This window comes from Rhinolophus sinicus, linkage group LG01 (assembly GCF_036562045.2).
Source record: "Rhinolophus sinicus isolate RSC01 linkage group LG01, ASM3656204v1, whole genome shotgun sequence".
NCBI lineage: Eukaryota > Metazoa > Chordata > Mammalia > Chiroptera > Rhinolophidae > Rhinolophus > Rhinolophus sinicus.
Window position 1 is genome coordinate 61,917,445 of NC_133751.1, and position 15,750 is coordinate 61,933,194.

The following is a 15,750-nucleotide window of genomic DNA, read 5'->3' on the forward strand; positions in this document are numbered from 1 at the left end:
AAAACTACTTTTACTATATGCAAATTTTTAGTTATGGTTGGTTTTATAAAGATTATGTCTACTAATGCATGTTATCATAAATGGAATGAAATTTCAAAAATTATATATGTATTTCTTGGAGTAAAACTATTCTTAGGTAGTAGGTGCAGTATCTGGATATACAATGAGATAAAAACGGCAGAGTTAAAACATCAAGGTCAAAAGTCCTTGGAATAAAAAGTCTTTGATGTCCAAATTCAGTTGATTCTCTGAGTCAAGGGCCATTGGGTTCAAATTAGTAAGGTGAATTTTGCTTTAGTTAATATTGTGAACAATACCTGAGCATAGATTTGGATTTTCTCAGCCTGAGAGAAATGACCTGAGTTTGTAAATCCAGGTCACATAATCAAATACCAACAGGCACATAATTAAGTAAATGAAGCCAGCTGAATGGGAATGAGGTAACTTTGGCAAACTGGACACCACAAGCCCCATCTAAAGGGTATAACCATTAGCACCAGCAAACTAACATGGTAATTCCTATTACAAAATCTTGTTATTGTTTTTAAGAAATGTTATGAATCCAGCTTCTTAAGTGAAATCTCTTGAATTTTAAGTATTGTCAATTAATAATTATTATATTGTTATTAATACTGTGAAGATCAAAAAACAAAACAAACATAGGACTATGGAAGGAACAGGGCCCCCAGGTCTCCAATGTATGATCTCCATTTTTTGGTATTTTTTTAAAATTAAATTTACGGTAGTGACATTTGTTAATAAAATTATATAGGTTTCAAGTGTACAATTCTATAATACATCATCTATATACTGCATTGAGTATTCATCACCCAGAATCAGGTCTCCTTCCATCCCCATATATTTGACCCCCTTTACCCTCTTCTATCTTCCCCTCACCCCCTTACCCTCTGGTAACCACTAAACTGTTGTCTGTGTCTATGAGTTTTTGCTTGTTTGTTTATTGCTCTCAGTTTTATATCCCACATATGTGTGAAATCATGTGGTTCTCAACTTTTTCTCTCTGACTTATTTTGTTTAGTGTAATAGTCTCAAGATCCATCCATGTTGATGCAAATGGCATCTATTTCATTTTTTTCTTATGTATGAGTAATATTCCATTGTATATGTGTACCACATCTTCTTTATCCAAACATGTATTGAAGGACACTTTGATTGTTTCTATGTCTTGGGCACAGTGAATAATGAATTACCATATGACCCACCAATCCCTCTTCTGGGTATCTACCCCAAAAGTCTGAAAACATTTATTCATAGAGATATATGTACCCCTATGATCTCTACTTTAGATGCTTATTAGAACCTGCATTCACAAACAACATATACAGCGTGTATCTTGAGCAGAATATGAGAGAACAAACCAAAAATGGAGTAATATCAGGTATGTGAGTGTGAAAGGTTGAATTGTGTCCTCCTAAAACTCATATGTTGAAGTCCTAATCCCCAGTGTTTGAGAATGTGAACTTATTTGGAAATATGGTTACTGGAGAATAATTAGTCAAGTCAAAATTAGGTCGTTAGGGTGTGCCTTAATCCAATATGATTGGTGTCCTCATAAAAATAGAGAAATGCAGACAGGGGTTTCTCCATGTGTAGACAAGCATATGGGGAGAACTTCATGTGACCATGAAGACAGAGATTGGGGTGATTTTTCTACATACCTAAAAGAATATTGCCAGAAAAACCACTAGAAGCTAGAGGAAAGGCATATTCACTTACAAAAGAATGAAGTTAACCCCTTAGCTCATGCCATATACAAAAATTAACTCAAAAGGTATTAAAGACATAAATGTAAGAGCTAAAATTATAAACCACTTAGAAGAAATCATAGGCATAAATCCTCATGATGTTAGATTAGGCAATGGCTTCTTAGATAGGAGACCTAAAACACATTCAACCAAGGAAAAAAAATAGATAAATTGAACATCATAAAAATTATAAATGTTTGTACTTCAATGGATATGATTAAGGGAGTTAAAAGGATAACCTATTGAATGGGAGAAAATACTTGCAAATTATATACCTGATAATGAATTTATATCTAAAACATATAAAGAATGTCTACAACTCAATAATAAAAAGACAACCCCAATTAGAATGGGCAAAGGATCTAAATAGAAATTTCTCCAAAACAGATATGTAAATGGCTAATAAATACATGAAAAGATGTTCAACATCATTTGCCATCAGGAAAATAGAAATCAAAACCACAGTGAGATATCATTTCACACCTTCTAGGGTGGGTATAATTAAAAAGACAGAAAAACAAGTATTGGTGAGGATGTGGAGAAATTGCAACCTTCATACACTATTGGTGGGAATATAAAATGGTGAATTCACTTTAGAAAAGTCTAGAAGTTCCTCAAATAGTTAAATAGAGTTACCATATAGAGTTACCATATAATTCCACTCCTAGATATATACCCAAGAAAAGTAAAAACATATATCCATATAAAACCTGTACATGAATGTTCATAACCACATTACTTATAATAGTTGAAAGGAAGGAAAAACCCAAATGTCCATCAATTGATGAATAGATAAATATACAATAGAACATTATTTGCCAATAAAAAGAAATGAAGTCTAATATACGCTACAACATGGGTGAACCTTGAAAAGTATGTTAATTGAAAGAATTCAGACACAATAGGCCACATATTGTATCATTCCATTTACATGAAACGTACAGAATAGGCAAATTTATAGACAGGGAGAAGACAAGTGGTTGACCAACAGTAGGGGTTTAATAGGAAACAGGAAGTGATTGCTAATGGGTATGGGGTTTCCTTATGGAATGATGAAAATGTTCTAAATTTGAACAACTCTGTGAATATATTAAAAAAACATTGAATATATTCAGAAGGTGCCAAAAATATATACAAATTTTAAGAAAGGAAAACTGTATTAAAATTGTAATACTGAGTCAGTTCTGAACACACAGCGATATGTAAATGATGTATTACAGAATTGTACACCTGACACCTATGTAACTTTACTAACCATAGTCACACCAATAAACTTTAATTAAAAACAAAGAAGAAGGGAATGGGTGGACAATATGTGGAGGTAGTAGGTTTAGAATACTAAATTCTAGGAGATTATGAGCTTCTAAAATATCAAATAGTTGATCTGGGGAGTATGACTGCTAAGTGACAAAGAGAAGAGTTAAATCAGTTGGAACTGAATTGTGACAAAGTAAAGCTGTTGGACACAAAGCAGCTGGGGTGTGGTGATCCTGGCAAGTAGCAGATGTGAAATTACGATAGAATTGGTGCCCTTTTTTCTCTTTAATTTGGAAGCCCCTTATAATAAATAAAAATGTCCCCAAATAAAAAAAATTGTAATATTCAATATACAAGTTCTGACAATTAAGTTAGCGAACTTGTTGCCATGATGTTGCTAACTTTTTTTGATATCAGAGGGATTATTCATTATGAATTTGTACCAACTGGACAGTTAACCAAGTTTACTACATGGAAGTGCTGAAAAGGCTGCATGAAAAAATTAGACAACCTGAAATTTTCGTCAGTAATTCATGTCTCTTGTATCATGACAATGCACCAGCTCACACGGCACTGTCTGTGAGGGAGTTTTTAGACAGTAAACCAATAACTATATTGGAATACCCTCCCTACTCACCTGATCTGGCCCCCAATAACTTCTTTCTTTACCCAAAGATAAAGGAAATATTGAAAGGAAGACATTTTGATGACATTCAGGACATCAAGGGTAGTACAATGACAGCTCTGATGGCCATTCCAGAAAAAGAGTTCCAAAATTACTTTGAAGGGTGGACTAGGCACTGGCGTTGGTGCATAGCTTCCCAAGGAGGGAGTACTTTAAGGTGACTATAGTGAAATTCAGCAATGAGGCATGTAGCACTTTTTCTAGGATGAGTTCACGAACTTAATTGTCTGACCTCATATACTGATAACAAAAGATAAATTGAAGTCACATTTGACTTCTGCAATTACAAGAGGTGCTCAAAGCAGTTACCATCCGTGTTCAGACACTTCTGATTATGGTGAACTACTGCTTGAGCAACGTTGACCAAAGTCTCCACTTGTATACGTATTTTTGGTGCCATCGGTATTACTGAAAAAATATTTCCTATATAGTGAATATGTATCAATATATATTGAATATGTTAATATAATTAAAACTATTATATACTTTAAATGGGTGAATTGTATGTCATATGAATTATATTTCAATTAAGCTGTAATAAAAATAGTATACCAATTATATCAGGTTATTAAATTAATTAAAATAAGTAAAACTTCACAGATTATTTTCACCACACCTTTAGAAATATTCCATCTTTTTCTTATTCACTATCTTTTTTTATATTTAACACAATGTCAAAAATAACAAAATAAAATTAGGGTCAAGATTGATATCAAAATTAAAATTCAGAGATACCCTGCCCCAATGGCTGAGACAATTGCTTTTGTGGACCACAGTTAATTGATGCCCTAACATTTTTGTGAAGATTGACATTTGCTACCTGTCTTGGTATTTCAGCTTGTGATATGCTAGCGGATGAATTTTCAGGGAGCTAGGAGACTTGCATGTGGCGGCAGTCAAGAAGACGTAAGTAATTTTTGTTTTCTTGGGACCATAATGATGCTGAAGCAGACCATGACTCAAAATAAATTATGTCTCCCATTCCCCCCGACTCTGCGCCTGCAGCCAATGGTCATCTCTTTTAATGTTCCTCTATGGAGACCTCAGTAGGCTTTCTAAAGTCACTATAGAATCTATCATCTTACACTAGAAATAAGTATGTGATTGTAATACTCAATATATACCAATAACAAAAGATGAATACATGTCACGTGTATACATTTTTTTTGGCACCGCCGGTATATATGAAAGGAGAGAGCAGGGGTGGCCATGAGCTACTTACATTAGTAATGACAAACAGATAAGCTGCACCGAAGTCTAGTAGACCCAAATTCAGTGAAAAGTCATCATCTTCTGTTTTACACTGCACTGCAGGGTATCTGGAACAGGAGGTGTTTAGGTTAGAATAAACATCCCAGCTTAGAAAATCACTCCCATCACCAGAGGAAAGAGTGGTCTCATCTCTCTATTGATGGTGAGTCAAGCAGCAAAGCCACCATTTCTCTTACAGAGAGGAGTCTCTGGGAGTAAATTATTTTCATGCCAGGTTTTTCTGACCCTAATCTAAACCCTTCATTGCCGGTTGGGTATTTTCTTTTTAACCTTAAACTTGAATAAAGAAGCCACAAATCATCTACTTTTGTGGACTTCAGTACCTAAGTCTTCTCATCCAAGTCTGCGGAACTTTTCTCATCTGAGCCTTATGAATTCATGGAACAGCATAAAACAGTGAACCTGAGAGGATAAGCCTGAAGTAATAATGTGCCAATAGGAAGTACCGAAGGGTAGGAATGGGAGCTAATAATACACTTTGCAAACCTCCCAGAGGTGGGCCTTGTTTACTACACAGTATGGCCTTCACAGCTATCGTATCTCAATATATCTCTGCGGGGAGGGAAGGAGGCAAGGGTGGGAAAAGAATCTGTGTATACAGAAAAATCACCCAAGGTATACCTCTATCTTGACACACCTATCTGCGAAGAAAGCACGTGAAGAACAATTGTTGATAAAAGTAAAATGTCCAAAAGGTAATGCTCTTACTCTCCTGTTTGCACAGTTCTGTAAGCAGACACACCATAGTCTTCACCAACACTGAGGGGGAGATTTGTACCCAGGGAGATATTGACCTCTTTACTCAAAGTGTTAACAAACCTAGGGATAGAGACATTGTTACACATAAGACAAAACTTCCCAGTAGGGATACAGATAAAAGGTACACATGATATGGGCCCTTTCTGCCCTTTTTCCCATTTTTTTTACTACTATATCCTCAGAGTCTAGAACAGTGGCTGGCATGTAAAAGGTACACGATGTATATTGTTAACTGGATGAATGAATGAACTCAAATGTAAAAAGTAATCAGTAATCTTAGCTGTCCCTAACTTTCTCCTTCCTGAGGTATTAGCTTTCTACCTGCTACACCCTCATCTAATCTCTACCTGGGATGGACATTACCATGATCATCCACGGCAGTCTCAGTTGCCTCATTAATCCAGTTTTGGTGAACCCAGTTTCTTTCCCTCTTGTAATAGTGGGATTCACCAATTGAGACTCTACTAAGAAAAATGGATATATATATATATCGATGCATCTATAAGTTTATAATAAAAACTATATTACAAAAACACAGTAACAATAAAAGATACTCAACTACCAACAGTGAAGGATTATTTTCTCACTTCTAAATTTCTCTCTGGTGATCACAGAGAGAAAAGTACTGAGTTATTTTCCTGAGAACAAGATAAGTGGATAAATTCAGTAGACGAGATGTATGCATCAGATACAGGATCATCTTTGAATACCACGTGGGAAAGGAAGCCTATCTGCTCTGTGTCCTGGAAAATGCCTTCTGACACCCATGCCCCTGACATTCTAGGAGAGAGAATCCCTGTGCTGGACAAGTACAGAATGAGGCCTCTTCATTTGAAGCCCCCACAGATCAGAAGAGACTCAAGATTCAAGAGAACAGAGTGGCCAGGGAGCTCCTTGACATCCAAACCTCACAGCTGTCATCCCATTGGTTGTTACGTTTTCTGTATCCTTCACCTTAAAGAGAGGAAAGTGAAAATCAGTTACAGCTGACAATAGGGAACCAATAATCAGAAAATTTTATCATTATGCATATCCTTGGTAATATATTGATGAGCTTACACTCTAAGATAACAATCTGGAACCTAGGCCATTCCTCAACTTACCATCATGCTGGAAATACTTTTCCCATCGTCTCGAATGAGCAGACTGTACCAGTTCTTCTCTTCCACAGAATGCTCAGTGTAGACAGACAAATTGCGATATTTCAGGTGGAAGTGGAAATCCTTGCTTTCTGTCTTTAGGTGGAGTTTAGAATAATATGGCATTTTCTGTAGAATGAAAAACCTGTCATATTCACCTTCTAGCCCATCTTGGACATTACAATCTCATAGCATCCCAGGGCAGGTGACCTCATCAGATACTTTGAACATTATTCTTTAAGCTGGTAATCCCATTTTTAGGAATATACCGTAGGAGTAATTAGAGGCATGCATAAATATTTATGAGTAAGGATATTCATTATAGGATGATATAAAATAATAAAAAACTTAAATACCTATAAGGAAATCTTAAAATAAACTATGATATTATCTAGAATGGAATTTTATGTGTCTATTAAAATCATGTTATCAAAGATTATCTAAGGACATGGGAAATGTTTATGATGCAATTAATGTTAAGAAAAAAAGCAAGGTCAAAACATATAAAGTCTGAGCACTTTTAAAAAATTAATTTGCTTATTCATTTATACAAAAATGATCACTGTAATTATCTGTGGGTGATGGAATTAAAGGTGGCTTTTATGTCTTCCTACATACTTTCCAATTTTTAACAATAAATGTATATTACTTTTATTATTAACAATATTTAAAAATAAGCACAATAATAGCGGTGAAAACATGCAAGCCAAACTCTTCCAGAGGATGTGTGATTAGTAGGCAGTTTAAAACATAATACAAGTTACAACTTACTAAGAGCTTATAATGTCTATGCTAAGCACTTTACATATAATACTTATCTTTACAATAGCTTTTGACATAAAAATTGCCATTTTGCAGATGCTGAAATTAAAGTTTAGAGATAAATTAACTTGTTTAGGGTCTTATTGCGAGGCAGTGGCAGAACCAGGAAATGGACTGGGGCAGTTTGACTCCCCAAACACATGCTCTTAACCACTGTATTATGCTGCTTCTTTGGTGCGTAATTGGAATGTTTCTAATTCATTTACGTACATATCTCACCTGAAAGGATTTGATGGACTCTGCCAACAGAGAATTGTTTTCATCTCCCTGCATTGTCACCTTCACCTCATCATCTGCCAGATTTAAGACTTGGAGGAAAATCTCTTGGGAACGTGGTTGGGGTGGGGCCATTTCCTTACGACAGAAAATACATGTCAGAAATCACCAACAAGTAACCCTCTGGATAAAATGAGAACACATATCTCAGTCAAATCTCTGACAGCCTAGTCCATCTAGTCAGGAAGACACAGTTTTCTCCCTCTGAAGAGTAATTGGATTAAAAACTCTGAAGGCAGTTGGAGGGGAAACCCCAGCGCAATGTAGCAAGCACAGATGTCAGGTAACAAACTTCATGATTTTTGACTCCGCTGTGGCCTCATACGTCATTCCCCAATAGTGGCTATTCAGTCTGCCAAAAAGGTATTTGTTTGAACATCTGGTAAGGCATCATATAAGCCTGTTTCCAAAAACATGGCTAGATACCTTGGCTATTAGTGTTCGTAAATTTCTTGACAATGTATTCTGAATCACTCAGGTGAGAGATGGGCCTCATTTTGCACTGCTGCTCTTGCCCTCTATCTACTCATTTATCACAAATACTTATTATGCACCTTCTTTAAAATAGGTGCTATGCTAGGTCCCAGGGAATCAGAACAGCAAACAAGATAGATAAGGTCCTACATTTATGGAGCTTAAGATTTATTGAACTCACATTAATTTTTATCTCTACAACTGCCACAACTGCAAATGCCAAGCATGCGAGGATCATACCAACAGCCATTTTCCTAAGCGATCTGCAGAGAAAAGGGAGATTATATCTAAACTTTAGAGTCTAAACAATAAAATGTAACCCCCCTAGGCCTACCATTAAAGACCTTTCCCGATTTGGTCCCAAGTCCTTTTCAAAGTATTTCCTAGAACACATCCTTCTTTCTCCCTTTACTTGAGTCACTTTGAACTGTTGTTTGTGATGAACCACATTTTGCCACAGCTACCTTTGTTTATGATGCTTTTTCTATCCATTATGTCATAATAACAAGTATAATAGTAATACAGCCAGATTTATTGAACGTTTAGCACATGTCAGGCACTATACAATATTACCTCATTTTCCTCTTCTTCAGAAGTCTTTCCCCTGGCAGCAGGAAGTACTTTCTTCCTTCTCTACATTTCCCTGGCACTTTGCTTCCCTTCTTAGAACATCTAATGTATTTCACCTTGTGTAATAATTATTCTCACACTCATTCTAGCTCCTTTACTAAACAATAAACTCCTTGAAGGCAAGATTTGTGCTTTTCCATTTGCATGGTACTTGGTGCGAAACTCACCAATATTTGCTCAATGAATGAGTAAATGACAAAAGGCCACTTGAATATGGTAAAGTGGTCATTAAAAAGAAATTGCTATTAAGTCAGGAATTAGAAGAGGCTTGAAACCCTCTTCTGTCAAACTTCATAAAGAATAACATGGGCCACTGTGAGTGGTGCCCTCCTTAAAAAAATAAAAATATAAATAAATTAATTAATTAAAAAAGAAAAAGAATAACACTTCTATTTTGAATGGGGAAAAGCAATAAATAGGGACAATTCTATCCCACTCTTACCAGGTCTCCCCACTTGTTTCATAGGGACAATAAGAGATTTAAAAGGATTCGTTGTCATCAAAGTCTTTGGACTTCTTTGAAGAGGCAACTTTCAAGAATAAAGTAAGGACTTGGTTTAGGAGCCTATTCTCACATACTCTTGACTTTCTGTGAAGTTAGGCTCTCCCTTCAACATCATACAGTGAAATCTGCTGCAATGGCTTGGACTCTCTATAATAAGAATTAAGCAGTTCAAATTCCCATCCTACAATAGTACTAGGCATTTAGTCTAACATGGGTAAATAGAAGCAGGAAAAATGATAAATCAAAACAAATCATCACTAAGTAGAAAAAAATACTGACATTGAATCTTTATCAAAGTGGGCAAATATTGAGTCAGTTTGGAACAACACAAGTATGATGAGCACTTACGAGAAGTTAATTCCACACTTGGAGACCAGACGATAAATGACAAGGTCAAACAATGGGATGAAGATAAGAACCAGAAGGGGATTTAATACCTGTAAAACCACGGTAGAAAGGATTGGTTACAAATATTCTATTATAAGTGTGACCATGTGCTCTCACTTGCTTGTGCACATTCTCCCTCATATTCAAACACACTTACATTATACTAAGCACAGAATGATTCCACATCTCAGCCCCTTTACACTCAAGACTCTATTTCCTTTGCACCTCAGTTTCCAAATATCCCAAGGAATCAGTTTCACCCTGAAACTTTTTCTGCCAATCATTTGGGAGCTCTTCCCTCCCATTCTCACTTATCATCTGCATTTCCACAGTCCACAGGAAGATGTCATGGCCAGAAGAAAGGAAGCATTGGGGATTGTTGAACAAGGGTTTAAGAAAAGAACTGGGAGTCACTAATAAACCGAGATTCTGACTTGGTTGCTCACACAACAAAGCCTTCCACTTTCTTTGACAATATTTCCGTGATACTACCTTGACATGAAAAAAAAAATCCAACTCATATACTTTTCCTGTGAGCTCAAAACTCACTCTCCCTGGAGTTGGGCAGGAGATACTGACTGAACAGAGGAGGTGAAAGAGAAGTGTGGGGCTTAAGGAGAATATTTTCATCCCAATATTTAGCACTTCTCAGCATACAAAGAAAAATATCAAATTGTGGTCGGAAATCCTAGTATTACAGGTAGAGGTATAGATGAGGAAAGGAATAAATCCCCATGACTATACAGAAGTCTCCTACCTGCATCTGTTCAGGCTGAAGCACAATAAAACCCTGAAACATAATAAATTAAATTTAGATGATGGCTAAAGACAAGAAAAGCCTAAGTCAACAATCTTGGTAATTAGCAGTTAGAAGTGTAAGTTAAAATCCATCAAGTCTTTGGTTCAGGACCTCAATCATGCTTATAAGGGTACATGGGGGAACAGACTGGGAATGGCTTCAGGCTGTCTTTGCTGAAGGAAGATAGGCCTACGGCAGAATATTCTTTTCTGTGTACTATGCTTTTCTTGACTTCGGAGAGAATAGAGTCAGTGTGTTTTCATTAATCTCTAACTGCAGTTGTGTGTGGTAATAATGTGAAGTAGAAGCCATTATGGTTAGGATAAATATTCCCACTGACACATAGTGTTTCCAAAATTGTTCTCCAGGGGAATCAACAAGAAGACAATCATGGTAAATCCTCGGCAAACAGAGGAAGGGAAAAGGTAAAATTATATTTGGCAGGCTCCAAATAGACAGCTAATAAGACTCTGGCGTCATCCCACTCTACCATCTTCACAACTGAGATGGCAGAAAAACAATACAATAATCTAGGAAGTGGAACAGCTGAGAGCAGAGATGGAGCTTTATGTGACTTTGCCAAAGAATGGAGATTGGAAAAAGAGACAATAATGCTTACAACTTTCCCCTCTTTCCATATCCATATACAAAATATCCCATGTGCAGGTCCTCTGCTGTGATGCTTGCCTGAGAGATGGGGCCAGTTGTGTACATTAACCTGTCCTGTTGTGCCGAGGGCAGGCTTAGATCGAAGAAAACAATCACCGTCCCAGGTCTATATCACTTCATTTGCTATCCTCTCGATACTTCCTTGTATGAATTTAAACCCTTCCCATCCTTATATTCCTGATTTCTAAAGATTCTGTTTTTTATTTTTCAGATGAGCTTTCTTTACTTTGCCTCCTCAGTAGTTTCCTGTTAAAGGCACCTCTCTTATGATCGTAAATCAATTTTCAGAGGAAAACACAAATAAATTAATTTTCCCCTAATATGAATTCTAAAGAAAATAATACACTTCTCTGGAAAATCTCTTCAGCTCACCAAATTCCCATTCATCCTGGTGGCTTGCAAGGTCCATCGTGAGCCCTAGGGACAGACAGATTCTCTTATGAGAAATCCCTTTTCTGTAAGAGGGAAGTGGCTGGAAGAAGGGGTAGCTTTCAAAACAACTCTTCTTACCTGCTGTTCCAAAAGAGCCCAGAACATGGGCAATGGGATATAAAGGAATAGTATTCTGGTCAGTGCTTTCACATCCATAATGAGCCGCTTCTACAAAAAAGGGAAAGAAGGAACAGGCTAAATTGCCAGACATCGTTTTCCTGCTTGGAGTAGAAGCACCCCAGAGCAGTAAGAGAAGAGGCTAAATGCAGTAGGCGAGAATCAGTTTGAACATGAGGAAAGATGCTACAGAGGCATAGATGTGTTTGGCATTCCAACTCACCGGGTATTTCTCAGCTGCCCAGTCTAGCCAGTGTTCTCGCTTTGTAACGTCCCCAGAACGGTTCTTGAAACGATTAGAAACAGCAAACTAGGGCAGAGCACAGATATCAGAGGAGAGACAAAAAGAAACCACCTCTTGCCTTTTCTAATTCATCATCCCTTCCCTCACTTAAATGACTTATTCCAACCCTTGGATTTAATCAGACATTGAATTTCAGAATATTTTAGATAAAATTTTATCTATCCTTACATCCTGTTGGCAACATATATAACTACATTTCAGAAGATTTTGCCAATTAAAAAATGATTACATTACTTTTGTTTACTTAGTGGTTAAGTAGGGGCACAGAGGAAGACTGATTTATCACAATTGTGCGGGTGACTAAAAGGCTCAGACGTAGAACAGAGGTCATTGAAAAAATAAACGTATACCTATGTGTGAAGGCCTACATGCTCACCACAGCATCTCTTTCCCTTTGATTGAAAAACGCAGGTAAACAATTCAAGGACTTACCCAGATACATTTGACAACTTGAGTCACTATGTTTCCTTCCGGAGGTGTTTTTTTGTACATTTTGCTTCCCATTGCAAACACAACTGCAGTTGATAAACAAACAAGGTTCTGAGCTTCTCATTTAGCACACTCAGTATGTCAATGCTAAGGACAGACTGCTGAAGTGTAGAAGTGACTGGCAGTTTTCATAAAGGGAGGAAACTCACTGAGCACTTCCTGACTTTGGAGTTATAAAAATTAGGAGAGCCAAGAGAAGAATGCAATGGTCATTTGTTAAGAGATATATGTTGAGACTTCCCTGTAATTACAGAAATGGAAGTCACCTTTGAATTCTCACTCTTCTTTCTCCATCTCCACATTAGAGATATTACCAGCTTTCATTGGTCCCCTTTCTTCAGTCTGTCCCCTCTTTTCCATCACAACTGCTATGACTCTGATTTAGGACCTCACAACTTCTACCCTAAATTATCAGAAAGGCCAACAACTAGTTTCTCAATCCCTGGTCTCTTCTTTCTCTTATCTGATGCTAAATTAAAACCTTCTTTCCAGGACCTACCAAATAAGCCCAAGCTCCTGCCATGAAAGACCTTCCCAAATTCATTATTGTCCTGATGGTTATTCTTATTACCATTGAAGATTTATTGTTATATGTAAAGTAGTAAGCATTTTACGTACATCAACTGATTTAACCTGACAAACTATGTAATACTCTCTCCATTTTACACATAAAGAAATTGAAGATTAAAGAAATTAAGCAATTTGTATAACGTTACAAAGCTAGAAATGGCCAGTAACTGCACTTTTGATTTGAGGCCTATCTGATTCAAAAATCTATGCTCTTAACCACCACATTATGCTAGACACTACTGGGAATAAAGATAAAAAAGACCTGGCCCCTGGCTGCCAGGGAGCTCATCTCAACCTACCGTTTCCCACTTTATGTTTCATTACTCTCTATTAGGTATCCTGTGCTCTAACCGCAATTCATCATTCCTACAAACAATTCTATTCTGTATTATTTCTGTTCTTGAGCTTATTCTCTTTCCCTTGACCCGCACCTTTATTCTTTAACCACATCTCCACAGCTAATTATAGGTGAATTTTATTTTCTTATTTTTTTCTTTTACTTTCCAAATAACAGCAATGAGCTGATATTATTTTTATAATTATAAAGTACTATTTTTTCAAGTTTATTAAATTGAACTAAAACTATTGGAAAGACTCCATATTGGTACCCTCCTAGATATGCTTTTCTCCTTAATGGATTTTCCAGCTTTAGCAAGATATGCCTCTAGGAGCTCATTTACCAAAGATGCCTTTCTCAGTGACCAGTAGCACTTGCCAATATCCATATACATGAGGATGCCTGAGTCACCTTATTCTTCTTTTCTTTAAATTTCTAATTTATCTATTCCTCTCAGTCAGATTCACTCTACTACATTTTCTTTATTCATCCTCTCAGTTTCCCCAAAGCTGCTCCAAATAGCATTCTTTACCTACAATAGCCATCTTACTGGTGACAGAAAAAATAGTTCAGGGAAAGAATGTTAATCATGGGAGACAAGTGAGCAAATAAAGAGGTATCTAGACAAAAGAAAGATTTTGGCTAGGAAATAAACTTCTCCCGAACCTAAGAATGACCCTAGAAAGAGGCTGGCAATCTCAGGAATTCTGGTCTCAATCATGACATTGGAGTGATAAAAGGAAGGCCAGGTAACAAACTCCACAAGGTCACACTTAAATTTCAAGGCCACGTAACTAAAGAAGATATGTAGGGCTTTTGAGTTTCTCTACTATCTTCTCCCAGTCAACATAAGAAATATCCAAACATGTAGAGAATTTTATGAGTTTATTTGAGCCAAACTGACAACCATGCTGGGAAGAAGATCTCAGATGATCTGGAGAATCACAGTTTTGCAGTTTCTTTTATTCATTTGGAACTAAGGAAGATTACATGAAGGTGGAAGAAAGCAAGGTGGGGATTGGATTACAGGACAATTAACAAGATTATGTGCTCCCTTGAGGATGGTTACAACTTTGAGGGGTCTGGAAAAGAGGCATTTCAAAGATGTCTTAACCCAGATGCACAAAAACAATGGACAGGGCTTGCTTAAGCCAAAGATAAACCTTTTACTAAAGCAGGGGCTACCCAGCATGACCTTCCCACTTAGGAATTTATGGTCAGATCACCCCGTGAGGTTACTTTCGGTCACTAGATTAGTCTGATTTATTATAGAGTCGCTTTTTCATCCTTATCCCTCTAGTAGATGATGTTGCCTTCTACTTCATGAAAATAGATGCCTTCAAATGGAAACTCTCTCCACTTCCTGCCATCAGATCTATTAATTCCTGTATCCACACCCATCTTCTCCTCCCTCCAGTTGGGTGAAGGTGATATTCCTCCTTTTGTACCAAGGTAATTCTGCCATGTGTTCCTTCTTACTCATTACACTGTCTTCATCTCAAATCTTCAATTTCTTTCTCTATTGGAGTCACCCAATAATGTTCAAGCATGCTTGATATCCTCTCTTGACTTCATGTCATCTTTCAGCTATAAATACTTACTATTTCTCCTTTCTTCTTATTCACTTTCTAATTTATTCCAATCAATCTTGAATCTCCACCAATATACCATAATTGATATCACCAAATCAATGAAATTCTTGTTACTATATTTCATGGAAATTTTTTACCCTTACCTCCATTTCCCACTCAGTAACACTCGTCACTAATTGATTCTTTTCTTCTTGAAGTCCTCTTTTATCCAAAATAGCACTACTACCACTTTGGTCATTCCTTCTTAGTCTCATTGTGGGATTTTCCTTTTTGTTTGTCTTTTAAATACTGGTGCTTCTCGGGGCTCTATCCTAGCCCTCTTTTTCACCTTGTTCTTATTATCTCCTGGTTATTTTAACTATTTTCATAGCTTAATTTCTATCCAAATACTAATAGCTCCAAATCTTTATCTATAGCCCAAACATTTCTTCCAAGTTCCAAACCTGTATTTCTAAATAACTGCTTGATA

The 15,750-nt window shown here is 36.7% G+C and overlaps 1 protein-coding gene across 1 annotated transcript in view; it reads right to left on the reverse strand.

Annotated features, from left to right (window-relative positions):
- SLC15A2 (solute carrier family 15 member 2) overlaps positions 1–15,750 on the reverse strand; it is a 33,325-nt gene that overhangs the window by 3,768 nt on the left and 13,807 nt on the right. The window contains exons 8-19 of the mRNA XM_019729612.2: positions 12,726–12,808; positions 12,213–12,299; positions 11,951–12,040; positions 11,813–11,857; positions 10,730–10,762; positions 9,934–10,022; positions 8,632–8,713; positions 7,920–8,054; positions 6,843–7,007; positions 6,647–6,693; positions 5,689–5,799; positions 4,931–5,027 (exon numbers count right to left, since the gene is read on the reverse strand). Of these exons, the coding sequence (XP_019585171.2) occupies positions 4,931–5,027; positions 5,689–5,799; positions 6,647–6,693; positions 6,843–7,007; positions 7,920–8,054; positions 8,632–8,713; positions 9,934–10,022; positions 10,730–10,762; positions 11,813–11,857; positions 11,951–12,040; positions 12,213–12,299; positions 12,726–12,808 (1,064 nt within the window). The remainder of the gene's footprint in view (positions 1–4,930; positions 5,028–5,688; positions 5,800–6,646; positions 6,694–6,842; positions 7,008–7,919; positions 8,055–8,631; positions 8,714–9,933; positions 10,023–10,729; positions 10,763–11,812; positions 11,858–11,950; positions 12,041–12,212; positions 12,300–12,725; positions 12,809–15,750) is intronic.